Source organism: Hipposideros armiger, unplaced genomic scaffold (assembly GCF_001890085.2).
Source record: "Hipposideros armiger isolate ML-2016 unplaced genomic scaffold, ASM189008v1 scaffold_11, whole genome shotgun sequence".
Taxonomy (NCBI): domain Eukaryota; kingdom Metazoa; phylum Chordata; class Mammalia; order Chiroptera; family Hipposideridae; genus Hipposideros; species Hipposideros armiger.
The window spans coordinates 3,264,687-3,279,429 of NW_017731361.1; the positions used below are offsets into that span (position 1 = coordinate 3,264,687).

At 44.8% G+C, this 14,743-nt stretch overlaps 2 protein-coding genes across 3 annotated transcripts in view; both read left to right on the top strand.

Annotated features, from left to right (window-relative positions):
- LOC109393413 (probable histidine--tRNA ligase, mitochondrial) overlaps positions 1-5,403 on the top strand; it is an 8,070-nt gene extending 2,667 nt beyond the window's left edge. Inside the window, exons 3-13 of one of the 2 annotated variants that reach the window (XM_019662580.1) lie at positions 48-167; positions 294-389; positions 1,113-1,238; positions 1,347-1,454; positions 1,712-1,810; positions 2,127-2,220; positions 2,624-2,751; positions 2,846-3,088; positions 3,251-3,367; positions 3,595-3,741; positions 4,586-5,403. In XM_019662580.1, coding sequence (XP_019518125.1) covers positions 48-167; positions 294-389; positions 1,113-1,238; positions 1,347-1,454; positions 1,712-1,810; positions 2,127-2,220; positions 2,624-2,751; positions 2,846-3,088; positions 3,251-3,367; positions 3,595-3,741; positions 4,586-4,645 — 1,338 coding nt within the window. In that variant the 3' untranslated portion in view covers positions 4,646-5,403. The remainder of the gene's footprint in view (positions 1-47; positions 168-293; positions 390-1,112; positions 1,239-1,346; positions 1,455-1,711; positions 1,811-2,126; positions 2,221-2,623; positions 2,752-2,845; positions 3,089-3,250; positions 3,368-3,594; positions 3,742-4,585) is intronic. The other variant, XM_019662589.1, reaches the window with a different exon arrangement.
- A 791-nt stretch (positions 5,404-6,194) lies between these two features.
- On the top strand, positions 6,195-13,357 carry ZMAT2 (zinc finger matrin-type 2). Its single transcript, XM_019663355.1, has 6 exons — positions 6,195-6,300; positions 6,619-6,712; positions 8,248-8,371; positions 9,564-9,637; positions 10,402-10,547; positions 11,275-13,357. Exons 1-6 carry the CDS (start codon positions 6,283-6,285, stop codon positions 11,416-11,418), a joined length of 600 nt encoding a protein of 199 aa, XP_019518900.1. The 5' UTR covers positions 6,195-6,282; the 3' UTR covers positions 11,419-13,357.
- The last annotated feature ends 1,386 nt before the right edge of the window (positions 13,358-14,743 follow it).

Genomic DNA, 14,743 nt, shown 5'->3' on the forward strand with positions numbered 1-14,743 from the left:
TTTTTTTTTTTGCCTTTGTTTTCACTCTGGCTGCTTTTGGTTTCTAGGGCACCAGAGATCTTAGTCCCCAGCAGATGGTTGTGAGGGAGAAAATTCTTGATATGGTTGTGAGCTGCTTTAAACGTCATGGAGCAAAAGGTTTGGATACCCCAGCATTTGAGCTAAAGGTAAGAGGAGAAAAAAGAGTAATGGAATCTCATATTTTTCATCTGCCTTCAGTTTTCCAAAGGGCTTCTAGCCTGTGTTCTGGAGTCCTCCTTTGAACTGTGGCACTTTCTGTCTGACCCCTGCAGGAAATGCTCACTGAGAAGTATGGAGAGGACTCTGGGCTCATTTATGATCTAAAGGATCAGGGTGGAGAGCTATTGTCCCTGCGCTATGACCTTACTGTATCCTTCTGAGTGCTGGAGGCTGACTTGTTTCTTTCCAAACCCAGAGGGGTTTGACAAAAGGGACAAGAGTGACTCTGGGACTGTATAGGTCTATTGGCAGCAGCCTTTATTCCCAGTTTCTCCCAGAAGGCAATTCTGCCAGCAGAGCCTGGCCTGGAGCACTATCATTTAACTTTAATGTGTATCACAGTCCCTTGGGAAAACTTGCAGAAACACAGATTTCTGGCCTTTAGCCCCAGATATTCCTAATTTTATAGCTGGAGTGGGGTTCAGCAGTCTGCATTTCAAGCAGGAACCTGGGTAATGAAAGATGCAGGTGGTCCTTGAGCTACACTTTAAGAAACATTGACATAGAAGTTGTAGGTAAATTGAGGTTGTAAAGCTTGACTATTTTGAGATGGTTGAGAACTGATTCAAATGGGAGGGAACGGCCCAGACTTGAAGTCCTTGGGTCATTTCTATCTCTGCTTCCCTTGCTTTCTATTGAACTTGCAGTAGAAAGTGGGATTCCGTCGTTTGACAATATTCAATATATATTGAATGCCAGGTATTACTAGCCTGAATGCCAAGTACTGCTAGGCCTTGGGGATTGTGGGAAATAAGACAAAGTGCTTGTTCTCATCCTTGTGGATGAGATCCAACTGATAGAGGCCCTAATGTCTTTACACTGGGCCTAAGCTTGGGATGCAATGTCCTTCCTCCTTAACCTATTTATGTGAGGTCCCTTTTGCTCGTTATCTGGCCATGAACAAACTGAGGAAGATGAAACGCTACCATGTTGGAAAGGTGTGGCGGCGGGAGAGCCCAACCATTGTCCAAGGCCGCTATAGGGAGTTCTGCCAGTGTGTAAGTGGCCTGAAGGAGGCAGCATGATTTGATAGTTCGGGGGGCCACAACCTGGGAACTGGCTACTCAGTGAAGATTTTGTTTTCCCTATCTTTTTCTTTGCTGTAGGATTTTGACATTGCTGGTCAATTTGACCCTATGATCCCTGATGCAGAGTGTTTGAAGATCATCTGTGAAATCCTAAGTGGGTTGCAGCTAGGGGACTTCCTCATCAAGGTGAGGCCAAGGCTGAGGACTGAGGGGAGAAGTCTGGATTTAGCCTGATGCTGCCCCACAACATAGGTGACCCCAGCCTTTAAGCCTGCAGCTCTAGGACTCTCTTAGTACAGCTGTTGCATTTCATATATATCTATATAAACATCCTGTGAAATTTCCTTTTTATTTCTTTTATGAGTCAGTAGAGTAGGGACTGCCATTGTTTTGAGGGAAAGGGCATTGACAAGGCCCTTGGGTTACTTCCACTGAGTTCATAGGTCAATGACCGGCGGATTTTGGATGGGCTATTTGCTGTCTGTGGTGTTCCTGAAAGCAAGTTCCATGGCATCTGCTCCTCGATAGACAAACTAGACAAGGTAACCAAGAAGACATGCTTCAGTAGACCCTATCAGAGTATCTGTCCTGCCCTCAAATCTATACCCCTAGAGAAAAATAAGGAGATATTGGCTGGAAGTGAGCTATTTCTGGGAGGAAAGTAAAGAGACATTCTGAAGCAAGCATAAGTTTTGCTATGCAGTGGGGATGGTGGCTGGATTTTCTAAGCTGTCTCTGACTTTGCTGAGTATAGCCTTAGGTACTCATGACACACATACTGAATGAAAGTGAGATGTCCTTTCTCAGTTAGAGAAAGAAGGATCTTGAGGCTGGACTAATGTTTGGGTGTTTGTGCAGATTTCTTGGAAAGATGTGAGACATGAGATGGTGGCAAAGAAAGGCCTGGCTCCTGAAGTGGCTGATCAAATTGGGGACTATGTCCAATGTCATGGTAAGAACCAGGGTTTCAGAGCTATATGATAGAACAAAAGCGAGGGTGATATGTATACAACTTCTACCTTGGAAGCAGTTTCTTTCTGTAGATGTGCTAAGCTCCAGAGCCTGGCCTGAATTTAATTTCCCTTTTACTTATTGTAACTACTTATGTCTTTGGATAGCAAAGGCAGAGGAAAAGGAGGAGAGTCTGGTCATATGAGATCAGGATTTTTTTTTAGAAAAGGAGGAGGACTAGCTGGAGCACATTAGAGATAAATCTGGATAAAACACATCTGGGTAAATATTGGGTCGTCGGGAAAGTCATGATGTATTTTTCTGTTTTTCAATGCAAAAATGCGTTATGACTTTCCCGACGACCCAATAGCACAGACCTTATTTCTCCCTACATGTCTCCCCAGGTGGGGTGTCCTTGGTAGAGCAAATGTTGCAAGATCCCAGACTTTCTCAGAACAAACAGGCCCTAGAAGGTCTGGGGGACCTGAAGCTGCTCTTTGAATACCTGACTTTATTTGGAATTGCCGAGAAGGTAACGCTGGGTTGGGAGTGGACCTCCTGCTGACCTCTGGGGCTCTCAGGGTCCTGAGTTTTGTCTGGGACTTACTATACCCTTATTCCCACAGATCTCCTTTGATCTAAGCCTGGCTCGGGGTCTGGATTATTATACAGGAGTGATCTATGAAGCAGTGCTGCTACAGACCCCAGCACAGGCTGAGGAGGAGCCCTTGAATGTGGGCAGTGTGGCTGCTGGTGGGCGCTACGATGGGCTAGTGGGCATGTTTGACCCCAGTGGCCACAAGGTGCCATGTGTGGGGCTCAGCATTGGGGTGGAGCGAATCTTCTCCATTGTGGAGCAGAGAATGAAGGTAGGTCCTAGGTAGGGGTGGAGTGGGGCTGGAGGCCTGAAAACTAGCATGTTTCTAGAGGTGCAGTGGGACTATTTTTCTGATGATTCTTTTTGTTCTTTTGGAGTTACTGGTGCAAAGGAAATTTTTATGAGTTTTGCTTTCCTTTCTCTCTTTTATCAGGCGTTTGGTGAAAAGATACGGACCACAGAGACCCAAGTGTTTGTGGCCACTCCACAGAAGAACTTTCTCCAAGAACGGTTGAAGCTAATTGCAGAGCTTTGGGATGCTGGGATCAAGGTATGATGGAGCTAAAATCCAAGCCATCTAAGCATAGATGTGGAATTCAGGCACCAGGCCCATTGTACTTTATGCCTAGGGTGGAACTCAAGATCTTTCTGGTCTTCACTAGAGTTATCTTCTAAGGGTAGGAGGGCTAGCTACTTATTTCTTGGGAAATGCTTGCTCCTGGGGCTTGAGTGGTGTGGTCCCTTACAAAATCCCTACTTTACTTTCATCTTTTTCAGGCAGAGCTGCTATATAAGAACAACCCTAAACTACTAACCCAACTGCACTACTGTGAGAACATGGGCATTCCACTGGTGGTCATTATTGGTGAGCAAGAACTGATGGAAGGGGTCATCACACTCCGTACAGTGGCCAGCAGGGAGGAGGTGAGTGGGGCAGGCAGGCATAGAAGGGACCGAGTGTTTTTAGATTCCTTTTTTTTTTTTTTTAAAGATTTTTATTGGGGAATTGGGGGATGGGAACAGCGCTGGGGAATTGGGGGAAGGGGAACAGACAAGTTGCTGTCCTTTTGTTCTTCAGTCTAGTTGTGGAGGACGTTGCTTCACTGACCCAAGCTGGCACCATCATTGCGCTCTTCCTGGGCGAGGCAGATCAGTCGCCGGCTTCTGGACAGCCGCTCACGCTGGCTACACACTGTAGCCCATGGCAACCCACTGCAGCAGGGGTTGCAGCCTACGCTGTTGCCAGCGACTCACGGCAGCCCAGCTCTAAGTTGAGCTGTTGTTCAGCATCTTAGCTGTGGAGGGCAGTGTCACTGGCCCTTATATGTGGGATCCGAACCGGGGCCCTCTGGCGTCCCAAGCCAGCTCTTAACCAGTGCGCCACTCGGCCAGCCCCCTTTTTAGATTCTTTAAGAAATATGTTTCAGGCTGAGGATATCTCCAGGTTTAATAGTGATAGAGATAAATGAAGATCCATCCCAGGCAACCATTATAGCCAATGATATTGGCTCGGTGGGCAGAAGAAGGGAAAATGAAATCTCAATGGATATTTTGAGACTAATCAACAAACTAGACATAGGTTGGGCATTTGAATCCCTTTAGTCTTGAGGGCATACATTCTCTGGGGCAGTTTGAAGCCCATACTATTTCCTACTGGTTGTATAAGCAGTGGGAGCAGATACAGAGTAAAATAAATTTGGAAATGCAGTGGCTAAGGAGCTGGTATCACTCTCCTAGTTTTTCACGTGAGGGTTCTCTTATGTTTCAGGTGGCCATTAAACGGGAAAATCTTGTGGCTGAAATTCAGAAGCGACTATCCGAGTCTTAATTCTTGCCTGATTGCTGTCTGCTGCTCTTTGTAGAAAATGTTTCATCCAGGACTGACTTCCTGATGGACTTCACAACTGCTGGCCAGGATGGGTGACAAGTGCCTCTGCCTCCTCCATCCTTCCTGGGTACAGAACTCTAGAAGGCCCTGAGGACTCCTGGGCCATTGTGAGCAGCTCTTCTGCTTGGGCGCAGATGGCTAGTATGTGAAAGAGACATGCTGTAATGGCAGAGTCAGATGGCAGATTTGAAGTGCCATTGAATGCTGCCAAGAAGTGATGAGATGTTTGCCGTGAGCAAGGCTCTGGGAAAGACGCCTCAGGCTGAAAGGATTCTGAACCACTGAGATCAGAAGTCAGATACTTAACCTTTCACTGTACTGTGGCTTCTGAACTAGATTCTGGGGAATTTGTCCACAACCTGCTGTTGGCCTGTCTGAGTTTTTGGGAGACAGCAAGCAGGGACAATGGCTGCTTTCTGTTTTTTATGAGGACAGAGGTGCTATCCCAAGGGCATAGCAGTACCCATATTGATGTGGCATCTCTCTAGCCCATCCACAGTTAACAACAGCAGGGTGAGGCTGCCTGTTTAATAATCTTGAATGTTGAACTTAATAGGTGACCTGACCGGATGTTCTGATCTTTTGACATTTTGGAGACTGTTTCTTGTGACAGAATCACTGTTCTGACTATTCCATGTCCTGCCATGGAGGTGACTGCTCTAGAAGTGGTTGGATAAATAAATAAAATATTTAAAGTGGTAGTTTTGGTAATTTGTTATCAAGGGGTTGGTTTGCATAGGACATAGAAAACTCTTGAGTGTACACTGGAGAATTCTAACCTTGAGCTAGGAGTAACCTCCCTGGGTTGCTGTTTCTGTATTCAGTTAAAGGAGCAGTCACAGTTCTCCCCTGCGCCCCAACCTCCCCCTATGTAGCCCTTGGAGATACAATCATGTCGCTAAATCAACATATAGTGAGCCATCTGACAGAGTTCTTTATCCTAGAGTGTTGCTGATAACTGGCCTTCTCAAGACCAATCATGTTAATTAAATTGTGCCCTATAGATTGAATGACTATAATAATCCTCTTTTGAAGGAACAGTTAACCATAGGGTGATATCATTGCTTCAAGATAAAAAAAATGCAAAAAGCTTTCCATGTGTACTTTGGGAAGGCTGCAGCTTTTGCAAACACTTCGGTGTTTGCGAGGGTGGGGGGGTGGGGGTGCTTTAGTGCATACAGATAAGTGGGACATTTGGAGCCTCTAATAACAGTGCTTCAGCCTTATTAAAGGTTTAGAAACTCTTGGAAATGTACTCATATTTGATTAGATTAAAGGGCACTGATCCTTAGTTTCCTCGTTTGTAAAAATAGAGTTGAACTGCCCTTGGATGCTTTTAAACGCCAGTCTAAAAGAGCGTTTGCGTGCGCCCTTACTTCCGTGTTGCTTCATACTCTCCTTGCGCATGCGCCATTTTGTTGGAGCAGAGGCGGGGCCGACAAGCCTGTTTAGGAGCCATCTAGGTTTTAGCTCATTTAGAACACGAGACTCTAAGCTTATTGGAAGGCAAGCTTGCTTTACGGCTTAAGGTCGTTTTTTACGACATTTTCCGGCTTCCCATTCACTTCGCGGTGAAGATGGCGTCGGGGAGTGGGGTAAGTGTTGTGTATGAGGAGGTTTGAGGGGGTTGGTTTCTCAGCGTGGAATAGTCTGCACCTGACTGGCTTCCCAACACCTCCCTGAGATTCTATGGCCCGGGTGCTAGGACTCCCCCGTAAGGCCCTGGCTCAGGGTCAGTGGAATCGCGGAGGTTTCTCGAGTTGGGGTCCTGATGCCACCTTAGCCTTCTGGTGCAGTCCGAAGAGGTTTCGCTCTCGACAGGTCCCGGGGCCGTCTTGGCAGCGATGACGCGCTTTCTCTAGGACTCAGACACGATTAGCGATTAACCTTGAGGGCTTTTTTTCCCCCTACAGACAAAAAACTTGGACTTTCGCCGAAAGTGGGACAAAGATGAATATGAGAAGCTCGCCGAGAAGAGGCTCACGGAAGAGAGAGAAAAGAAGGATGGTGGGTGCCTGCTCCATTAAGGGCTAAGGGCATCCTAGAGGCGATGCAGTGGCTGGAGAGCGGGTGGGGAGTTGAAATGCGCTGTGCTACCCTGTGTAACCTGGCAGAGCGCTGCCCCCCTTGTCCTCGATTTCTTCATGTATAAAATGAGAGCGAGGAGATGGACTGAAGTGGTGTTGAGGTGTTTTCCATCTCTGTTGTCCTCTGCTTTCTTGCTCTCCCTTTGTTTGGCTCATTTAGTACTTTCCTGAAGTACAGGGAAGAGTGGAATCTTTAGTAGTGACGGAGAAGTTTGCAGAGTATTTTGCTGCTGTGCATTACTGCTGTTGAAGACTCTCTCTTTCCCTTGAAATTACTTAATGGTGAGAAGAACATTTCTGGCTCAATCAAAACCTTTTCCTATCATTGGAGAAGAGCAAGGGTATCAGCCAAGGAAGGTGTGATTGTTTCCGTTAGTGCTTAGTGCTGCTGTTCTCTGTGTCTTGTACAATGTCAGGAACTTGGGGCCTCTCTTAGAGGTTCCACTATACAAAAAGAAATGTCTGATTTTCTCATCTGTTTTCAAACTTGTACATTCTTCCACTTCCACACCATCTTGCACACACTAACCCTTTTATATTTTGGGGGGTTTTTTTGTTTGTTTTTAAAAAAATTTTATTGGGGAATTGGAGGAGGGGAACAGCACTGAGGAATTGGGGGAAGGGAAACAGACAAGTTCCTGTCCTTTTTTGTTCTTCAGTCTAGTTGTGGAGGATGTTGCTTCACTGGCCCAGGTTGGCACCATCATTGCGCTCTTCCCGGGCAAGGCAGATCAGTCTCCGGCTTCTGCACGGCCGCTCACAGCGGCTGCTGGCCGCTCACGCTGGCTGCTGGCCACTCACGGTAGCCCATGGCAACCCACTGCAGTCTACGCCGTCGCCGGCGACTCATGGCAGCCCAGCTCCAGGTTGAGCTGTTGTTCAGCATCTTAGCTGTAGAGGGCAGTGTCACTGGCCCTCATATGTGGGACCCGAACTGGAGCCCTTTGGGGTCCCAAGCCAGCTCTTAACCAATGTGCCACTCGGCCGGCCCCTAACCCTTTTCGTTTTTATGTAACTTGTAAAATAGTGTTTGGCATGTAACAGGTAATTCCTAAATGTTGGTCCCCTTTTTAAAAATTTCCCCAGCTCTCAGAAGAATCCTTTCTGTGTTATGCTTGGGGTATCTGAAAGCATGAGTGCCCTTGCTCTTTTAAAAGGTTGCTTTTTGTGAAAATTCAGAGCACCTCCCTTCAATTCAGTTAATCAATGAATAGAAACATTGCAAACAAAACTTGTTGGCTTTAAAGTGGAGAACAGCTATGGTGAGTTAAGGATTGCTTATCATTTTTCCTGTTCAAATTCTCCCTAGCTGCTGCTAGAAGTGGCTGTTATATCCCTTCAAGTTTCAAAAACAATGAGAGTAAACCTCTGGATTTTGGGTTTCATGCATGCCTTTTTCCTCCCTGGTTAAGAAAATACAATATTGAAGGGTCTTCCTTTCCCATTATATTTCAGGAAAACCAGTGCAGCCAGTCAAGCGGGAGCTTCTCCGGCATAGAGACTACAAGGTGGACTTGGAATCCAAGCTTGGGAAGACAATTGTCATTACCAAGACCACCCCACAATCTGAGATGGGAGGGTAAGTGGCTTTTCATTTTTCTCTGTAGCCAGGAGTGGGTCTAATAAGTTATGTTCGTTTTAGGGAGTGTTGAGCAGGGTTCGTGGCCCCAGGTTAACAACCTTTTTGCCTGTAATTTCATCCTTAGGTTTATTTTTCTTTGTCCCCCAAGGTCTCAGGTTAATGTAATAATATCTCTAGGAGGGGTCCCTCTGTAGGCTTATTCATATTAGTACTGTAACTACTTCTTAGTATCTTAAAAGGGGTAATTGTTCTCCTGCTAGAGGAACAAATGAAGGAAAGGACAACTAGGAGATTTCTAGAGGAGAAATTAGGTGGAGCTAGAATGGAGCTAGGATCTATTGAAGGGGATTGAGGTTCCAGACTGGCTGTAAAGGTGGTAGTTGTTATGGATTGCCTGGTTGTCCACCTCCTTCTTAGACTAAGACTATAACCTATAGGAAGAAGGACCCCACAAGAATTCTTCATCCTTTTGTCTACTACTACTCTGCCAGTTAGGTTTTCCAGCAGGAGAGCAACACAGATAGCAGTGACACTTCGCAGAGCTATTTAGTAAACCCAGTCTTGTCATTCCTCTCTATATTAGTAATCTACTGCTATGTAAATTAACAACTTAACCCAAAGTTTAACAGCATAGAACAACAAATAGCTCACAATTTCTATGGGTAAGGAACCTGGGAAAGGCTTACCTGGGTGGTTCTGGCTCAGGGTTTCTCCCAAAGCTGCACTCAAGGTGCCTGCTGGGTCTGTGTTCATCTGAGGAATAAGGGGGGCTGGAGGATCTGCTTCCAACATCTGTCACGCGGCTAGGGCCTCTCCATAGTTTTCACAACAAAGCAAGTGGCTTCCCTTAGAGCAGATGATCCACCTGGACAGACTAAGACAGAAGCTGTGGTTTTTTATAACTTCATCTTAGAAGTAAAAAAAGTATCACTTTTGACATATTTTATTGGTCACACACCAACCCTGTTACAAATTGGGAGGAGGGTAGAAATACCAGGAGGGTAGGGATGATTGTAGGGTCATCTTGGACGTTCGCTACCACATTCTTCCAAGAGCTAAGGCTTTATAGAAGTGAGAAGCGCCTCCTTCTAAAAATAATTTTTACCTAAAAATATGAGTTTCTTGGTTGAAAACAATAAGATTTATACAACAAGATTTGACTCAAGTGCTGTTTCTTTCTGTTTGCTAGATATTACTGCAATGTCTGTGACTGTGTTGTGAAGGACTCCATCAACTTCCTGGATCACATTAATGGAAAGAAACGTAAGGCTTGGAGGTAGTTTGTGACTGGGGCTGGGATTGGGCTTTGGAGTGGGCAGTGGGGGGGAAGGGTGGGTCCTGTTGTGCCCTTTTTTTAATGCCTGAGGAATTCTCAGTTGCTTCAGCACAGGCCACCCTTTACTTCATTATCTAATGTTTCTATAGGCCATAAGGTGAGACACTGTTCTAGGCTCTCAATAAACCTAAACCATAGTCTTCTCCTGGGCTCAGCTGTCCACACTGACCTGCATCTGCTCAGTAGCGGCAGTCGAAAGCCATCTTCATCCTGTTGTCTGGGGCTGCTGCTTCTGGCAACAAGTAAAGCTAAGGGTCTTGTTTTCAGCTATAATTATTTTTGCTGCATGTTTTATGAGAAGGTATTTTTTGAAAATATCAGGAAAAGACTTTTTTTTTTTTTAATTTTTTATTGTTAGTTTCAGGTGTACAGAACAATGCAATAGTTGTCCTTTTCACCCTCACAAAGTAACAATTCCCCTCCCCCCATGTACTGCCCTCCCACCCCTGATATCATGCTTATCTATTACAATTCCATTGATTCTAATCCCACTCTCTACTCCATGTCCCGTGACTATATGTATATATAATTATAGTTGACATACAATATTATTCAACATCAGCTTCAGAAATACAGTGCAGTGGTCAGGCCTCTACACCGACTATGAAGTGGTCTCCCCAAAGGAAAAGACTTTTTGAGGGGCTGAGGATGTTGTAATGACCTTACCTTCTTCACTGTTGACCCCTCCTAGATCAGCGAAACCTGGGCATGTCTATGCGTGTGGAACGTTCCACCTTGGATCAGGTGAAGAAACGGTTTGAAGTCAATAAAAAGAAGATGGAAGAGAAGCAGAAGGATTATGATTTTGAGGAAAGGATGAAGGAGCTCAGAGAAGAGGTAAGGCTCTGCTGTCTTCCCGTCTCCCTCCCCAGCTTGGAATTTTATGTTTCGAATCATGAGGAGGCTGTCTTCCTCATTGCACTGCCACCTCCAGAGGACACTTGTATCTCCTGAATTTCTGTATATTAGCGGAAGCATTTATTGCCCTTGTTTGGAACTCGCATGAGCTGAAGGAAGTGGCTCTAAGTCTACCCTTTATTCCTGGATTCTCTGGGCCATACTTTTTTTTACCACAGGAGGGATTAACTAAATGCACCTAGTCCCCAAGAGGCCCGTGGAACCAGGCTGGCTGGATCAGAATTCTGTTTCCTCCACTTACTGGCTGTGAATCTTGGGCAAGTTATATAACCTATGTGTGCCTCAGGTTCTCCATGTTAGAGATCTTAGTATATGATATACATAAAGCAAGCACTGAGACCAGCTCCTGGCGTGGACTACATTCTCCAGAATGCTAGTTGCTATTAAATGGTTTTGCTCCCATAAACCTGTTAAGTAAGAACTAGAGTTGAACTGGAAAGTAGGGTTGAGAAATACTCTCCACAGACTAAATTTCTCTTTCTTGTCCCTTAGAATCTTTACTGTGGCTTTTCCTTTGCTCTTGAAATTTTACTTGTCTTTAACTATTTTCTCCTAAAGATAGGAAGGAATCTTGAAGCTCATCTGTCTCTTTCAACAATGTTTGGCTCAGGAGCCTGAACTGATTCTGAGTGATTTTCCCCCCTAGGAGGAAAAGGCCAAAGCCTACAAGAAAGAGAAACAGAAGGAGAAGAAAAGGAGGGCTGAGGAGGATTTGACATTTGAGGAGGATGATGAAATGGCAGCTGTGATGGGCTTCTCTGGCTTTGGTTCCACAAAGAAGAGTTACTGAGGCTTTTTATGCTTGGCCCTTTGCTGGGCTTAACTTTGTGTGATGGGGGGGGTCATTTTTCAGGGTGTACTTCGGAAAGTCCTTAAGCGTAGCAATGGGGAGGGCTAGAGGGTGGATGTTTGTGGTTTCCCTCTACCTTGGGAGAGCACAGGAGGCAGAGGTAATGCTTTGGCATATTCCTTTAGCCTCGCTTTATCACTGGAGTCACAGGCCCTCTGCCCGTTGGAGTTCCCAATAAAGAAAAACCTCCTCTTCTGAGGCTGCTTTCCCGAAACTTCCCCTGCATCTTTCCCTCTTCATCTATCCAATCTCTTCTCTGAGCATCCTACATTTATCCTGTGTTCTGCCTTTGTTTTAATTTAGACTCTTGCTTAGCCTGCAGTGGAAGGGTTCTTTGGGTCCCCAGTTGATACCATATCCTTGACCAGCCCCCCCCACCCCTTTCCTTCATCCCCCACTGTGGTTCTCTGGCCGCCTGTGCATGCATGTGTACTTCTGCCTGGGTCAGTGGTATGTGCGGATGTGTATGCATGAATCTGTCACTTAAGAGGGAACCTGAGCTAGAACCTCAGAGCATTGCTGCCTTGGGGCCTGATGTTCTCAGTTTCCTCAGTGCATGGAACAGGAAATTAAATGGGATGAGTGTTTGGTGTGGTTTTTGTCTGGTGAGTTTTTTAACCTTTTTAATTTTTTTTCCCATATGTAGACTTCAGCTTTCCCTGTTTGTTTTATTTTATTGAGGATTACTCTGTTTTTGTCTTCCTTATGAGCAGGCTCTTGGAAGAACCTGCTTGATGCAAAAAAGAAAACGGAAAAAAAACCTCATATGGGAGCCCTTTGGTCTCTGAGGCTGTTCAACATGTACAATAAATGGCATTGACTGGGCCTATTTCACATTTGGTGGGAACATTCCATATTCTTCCCTGTGTATTGTTTTTTCTTTCTACACTGAGGATTTCCATATAGAGTTTATTCTTTCTTCATTTGAGCCCTGTCACTTTTGTTTTCTAGGTTCCTTCAGCATGAGTTGTATTTTCCTCTGATGAGATCTGTGTCTGGAAGAGTCTGAACAAAACTTTTCCTTTAATTTTCGCCTCTTTTGATCTTGTTTTTGGAATAGCAGAGCCCAGGGTTGAACTTAGTGTTTTCCATTACTACTGCATTTAGGTGAGGCACAGGGTTACTCCCCCTTGGCACTGTTGGCATTAGGGGCTGTATAATTCTTTGTTGTGGGAGCTCCCTTGTGCATTGTAGGATGTTGAGCAGTATCCCTAGCCTCTACTCACTAGATGCCAGTAGCTCCCCTTCCCCAAATTAAAGACAACTAAAGATGTCTATGTCTCTGGGAGGTATGTGTGTTTGTGGGGCGGTCGGGGCAGGGGGAGGAATCCTTCCTCCCAGCCCCATTAAGAACCATTGAGAAGCTGCCTTCCCTACTTTACTTGAGAATTAAGTGGCACAGACTGGTTAACTAAAGGAAAAACAACTTTGATATTCCCTGGACTATCAGGGAATAGTCCTGTGCCAGGTCCCATGGATGCAGAGGAAAAAAACCAGTCCTTTAAATTAAGAAAACAAAAGTTATACAAACTTCAAGCAGGTAAATTCTGTAATAACTTAAGCTAGTTCTAGACCCTGAAAAGCAGGCTCTGTTTGGGTTAAGCCTGCCACCATGTGGCTTATTTACATTCTCAGCCTCATCTAGTTTCCTCAGACATCTTTATGTAGCATCTAAACCACTTTTAAGTCCTCCAAAGTACCATACTCTCCTTTGGACTTTTGTACAAAATTCCTTTGCTTTCCGGCATGCCTTTTGCCTGTTTTATTTCTGATGCTGAATCTTGCCACTGGCAACACTGTGAATATGTTTGTCTACTGGCTCAAGGCCTGGCTCAAAGTGTCACATAAAGTATTTGTTGCCCAACTGTGGGCTAATTAATGGGTGCTTTCCTTGTCATGATTATGTGCTCTGCATGTCCTTGGGTAAGAACCTACCCTACTCAACTGGGTCTTTTTGCTCCCCCGTTCAAGGCAGGCTGGAGGAAATATCAGTGAGCTGGTCCTTCCCTGATTCAGCATTCATTCTTCAGGAAACTAATTCAATTTGGCTTCAGGTGATTGCCTCACTCTTTGGTACAGTGGAATCTTACCTCTGGCCACGTCTACTAAAAAGGAATTCTAAATTCCAGGTTCTCTAAGTTCTCTGGGAACTGGCAAGTGGTTTGAGCCTTCAAGGGGCCTGTCTAGGTCAACATAGTGAGTTGGAAAAGGGGAGGAAGAAGATAGGATGGAAATTTAGGAGCCCAGAGCAACCCCAGAGAACCCAGAAATCTCTGTAAGAGAAACTTCTTTGATGTTTGGGAGCTTTCCAAAATCGATGGACATTTTGCATTCTGGTCGAGGAATATGCCTGTGACTGGCCCACGTGTGTTCATCTATTCAGGTGCCGAGATGCTGAGCATGTTCTAGGCCCTTGTAGTATCTTCTGGGGCAAGGCATCAAGGCCCCAACTGTTGTGGCATTTACTTTCTGATGGGATTGCCATTTAAGGTATTTGGGTAATAGATCATTATGGCTTCAGATGATTCTGTAGCTTCAGCACCTCCAGGGGTGCTTGCATCTCCCATAATCCCCTCCAGAAATTTTAAATGTGAAATCTTTAATCCAGCAGTTCTATTCATAAGTATCCTAAAAACGTTCTTGCTTATGTGTACATTTACATAGAATGATGTTTCCTGCAGCTTTATTTTTATAACAATGAAACATTTAAAACTGGTGTATTTGTACTTACTTGAATATAATGCAGCCATTACAATATATATGAATTTGTTCTATATGTATTGACAAGAAAGATCTCCAAGACATACTGTTAAGTAAGCAAACACAAAAACAATACCCAACAAGCTGATCCCCATAAGCTCCCCATCATAAAACTATATTGTATGTACAGTTAACTATATAGATTGGGAAAAAGGACTGAAGGGATACACACAAATCCTTAGAGTGGTTTAACTGGAGAAAAGTGGTTAATTGGAGAATACTTACAGAATACCTAAAAGGAAGAGGGTGTTCATGGGTTTAAAATAATATTTTAAAATAGTAACAAGTAATAACCACTAGTATATAACACCTGGGAGAGGAGCTGTAGGGTTTATCTGGTTTAGCTGCAAAGTTCGAAACAAGTCCTGAAATAGAACTTGTAGCTTGTAAAGATTCCACAGTCCTGACTCAGGCACTGTTTGAAAATTGATTTGATCACAGACACCCTGTATGGTTGGGGGGTGGCCAGAGGCTGGAAGGGGCCTCCATTGATTTGTGATAGACC

Bases quoted from the DNA above. Each gene is read 5' to 3' on its own strand.
- ZMAT2 (XM_019663355.1), top strand. The intron at 6,713-8,247 runs GTGGGTGCCTGC...ATTATATTTCAG, and splicing joins AGAGAGAGAAAAGAAGGATG to GAAAACCAGTGCAGCCAGTC. The intron at 8,372-9,563 runs GTAAGTGGCTTT...TCTGTTTGCTAG, and splicing joins CCACAATCTGAGATGGGAGG to ATATTACTGCAATGTCTGTG.